This window comes from Cucurbita moschata, unplaced genomic scaffold (genome assembly GCF_002738365.1).
Source record: "Cucurbita moschata cultivar Rifu unplaced genomic scaffold, Cmos_1.0 Cmo_Scf00027, whole genome shotgun sequence".
NCBI lineage: Eukaryota > Viridiplantae > Streptophyta > Magnoliopsida > Cucurbitales > Cucurbitaceae > Cucurbita > Cucurbita moschata.
In genome coordinates this window covers 2,461,945-2,464,948 of record NW_019268543.1, presented here as the reverse complement: position 1 = coordinate 2,464,948, position 3,004 = coordinate 2,461,945, and the positions used below count along the sequence as shown (strand labels likewise).

Genomic DNA, 3,004 nt, shown 5'->3' with positions numbered 1-3,004 from the left:
AAAAAAAAAAAAAAAAAAAAAAAAAAAAACCATCATCATTTTTTTTTTTAATCTCATAAAAATTTTACCTGAAAATGAACAATTGTTGATTTAACAAGCCTTGTATTGAACTGGAAGTCATAAAACTTATTCCCCTTCTCCACTCGCAAGCATTCCTGTCAAAGCAAGTTCAACGATGATAAGGGAATTGGCAAGATTAAACAACGAACAGAACATAGATAGCTCTGGTATTCACCAGAGTGTGAATAAAAGAACCGATAACCCAGAAAACCCAAGCAATTATTTCCCCAAAAAAATAAAAAAAATGGAAGTATGATTTTCAAGTGCCTGAATCTCTAATTACTTGAGCAACACGCCGTTGTTCAGAAAAATTATAAAGTTATTATGATAACGATGAGAAAGTGGAAGGGCAGCCACTCGCGAAATAAGAGACGTCAGAAAGTACAGGGCAATGAATATTGACGAAGGAAAAGGCACCTTTTCCAGTTCATCTCGAGAGATTAGCAGGCTCTCAAAGTTCTTGTACTGGCTCAATCGATTTTCCCGATAATTCTCCCTAGTAAAGGTGAACCTCTCCCAAGGTATTCCCTGGATATCTTTCCCATTCCTAGCATCCAAAGCAGAGGTATCCGTCCTCGGCGTGCTCTGTAAAAACAAAATTCCGAAAAACAATTCATTACGATATCAATAAGACAAGAGAAAAGGCAAATTGAACAGATAAGTAGCAATACTGACTGTATCGATGTCGTCCTCAAAGTCGGAGTCTATGTGCTCGGTACTCTGATCAGTATGGAAGTCATCATCAGAGAAAAACTGACCGTCGTCAAAATCACCGACTTCAAAATAATCATCCACAATATACGCAAGATCGTCGTTCTGAAATTGCTCCATCAGTCTATAAACAGTACATAAGAAGCTCGATCAGTGGAAGAACACAGCTAAATCGAACCGCTTCACGAAATGGACGTAACACAACAGAATTCAAACTGAAACCAATCCCAACAAATTAACACTGCGATTAAACAAACAAAACATTGCAAAACAGCAATTCGAAATGGAAAAACGAAAAGAACATCAACATATCAAACGAAACTAAACCAAAACAGAGAGTCAACAAAACGAAAGAGTAAACGCATATCACCAGAAAAACGAAACCACGATTACGAATGTAGGAATGAAATAGTATACCTTAAGAACAACAAGAACCAGATCAAAAGAACTAACCAAGGAAATTCAAACAGACGATTTCTTCTTGATTCCGGAGAATCAAACAGATAGAAAAAAAAAAAAGGGGAAGAGATTCAGTTCGAGTTCAAAGAAAGGCGGCAGTGGCGAGAAAGTAGAAGAATTTAAGAGAGGAAGAAGGAAGAGTCTCGAAAGTGTGTTGTATTGAAGAAAGCAAGAAAAGGCGTAATGAGGAGGTTGGTTTTATAGCGGAAACACAACGGAACGGGACGGGACGGGAGTGAGTTAGCTCAGTGAACGGAATCGGAATGCTGACGTGGCACGGAAAGGTAGGGACACCCTGTGGGCTTTTATGCAAAACCGCCCGGTTTCCTTAAAACGGCCTTTCCCTTGTACTTCAAGGAATCTCTGCTTTTTACCACGCCGTAAATCGAGGCTTACTATTTTTACTCTACTTTGAATTTTACCCAACTTCACCCTAAAATGGAAACGAATTGATCTTTCTTAATTCAATTTAGAAATATCCTAAATTATCTCATTTTTAAATCAATATTTATTTAGTTTATAAAATTTTAAAATGAAAAAAAGAAAATTGTTTTGAAAATGATAATATAAGTAATTAATGACAATCCCTAATTTAGTATTCCTAAATAAAATGGAATTAATAAAAATAAAAATAAAATAACAAGGAAAGGAAAGTGGCTATGTGGCATTTTTGTCCACAATTATGATTCATTAGGTCCACGTGGTCGAATACCGCCACGAATTCCATGGGTTGGTTGGATACTGTTCTTCTCTCCTAACACGTGGCATAAATATTTAACGGAACCTAAACGCCTTATCATCCGCCGTTCAGAGTCAAACGAAATAAACAAACAAAAAAACTCCAAACGCCGTTAAAAGAGAAAAAAAAAATAAAGAAAGAAAAAGACGCTATGGGACTTAACCAGAGTTGAGTTAGTGGAACCATGGGTCCACTTTGGGTTAGGAAAAGGTTAAAATGTCCACCGCCTACGACCCCTCAATTTGAAGGACGTGGGCCCATTAAAGGCCCGAGATCCAACCCATCCAATTAAGCCACGTTCCGGCTCGCCGATGCCGAAAATTGACGGGAAATTCGAAAGCGAAAGCTTTGTTCACATATATATATATATATATTTTTTTTTTTTTCATTAATGTTTAAATAACATATATTTTGTTATTTTATTACATGGCTCAGCCAATTTTAATTTATTTTAACGAGTTAAATCGAATTCTAAAATTTTTATAATCCAAACCATTCTGGTTAAATAATTAACTTAATCATCAATTTTTTATGGTTGAGTCAAGAGGTTCGAGTCATTTATTTAAATTTTTATTTTTAATAAAAATAAAATATAATTCCAGAGCAATTTTAATATATGTTTTAAAAAATCACTCCAATTAGTTATCGGAAGTAAATATATATTTTAAAATTAATAATAATTGTTATCTTTAATTCTTTTAGTTTTTTTTTTTAATTTAGTTCATATTTTTTATTTATTTTTAATTATCATGATTAAAAAATAGGGAATAATGGGCCTCAGATATTGGTATATAGCTAACTCCTGGCATGTTTGTGACACGCAATTAAAAACTTTTTAAATAATAATAAATAATTATTATATCACCACAAGCCAAAATTAAAAAGTGGATTCAAATTAATTCATCCACTTCAACGTACAAACTCGAGAGAATAAAATTAATTATTTTAAAAAGAACAACTTGCTTTTTGGTCACTACATATAACATTTAATGATTTAATGATTGAATTAAGAATTTTTTTCCAGTTACGATGTAA

The 3,004-nt window shown here is 33.7% G+C and overlaps 1 protein-coding gene across 4 annotated transcripts in view; it reads right to left on the bottom strand.

Annotated features, from left to right (window-relative positions):
* The window catches only part of LOC111462729 (uncharacterized WD repeat-containing protein C2A9.03-like), a 5,549-nt gene extending 4,143 nt beyond the window's left edge, over nt 1-1,406 (bottom strand). The window contains exons 1-4 of one of the 4 annotated variants that reach the window (XM_023106441.1): nt 1,225-1,406; nt 736-895; nt 478-645; nt 69-155 (exon numbers count right to left, since the gene is read on the bottom strand). In XM_023106441.1, coding sequence (XP_022962209.1) covers nt 69-155; nt 478-645; nt 736-891 — 411 coding nt within the window. In that variant the 5' untranslated portion in view covers nt 892-895; nt 1,225-1,406. Of the gene's footprint in view, nt 1-68; nt 156-477; nt 646-735; nt 914-1,188 lie in introns of those variants that run through there. The other 3 variants (XM_023106440.1, XM_023106442.1, XM_023106443.1) reach the window with 3 other exon arrangements.
* Nucleotides 1,407-3,004: the final 1,598 nt, after the last annotated feature.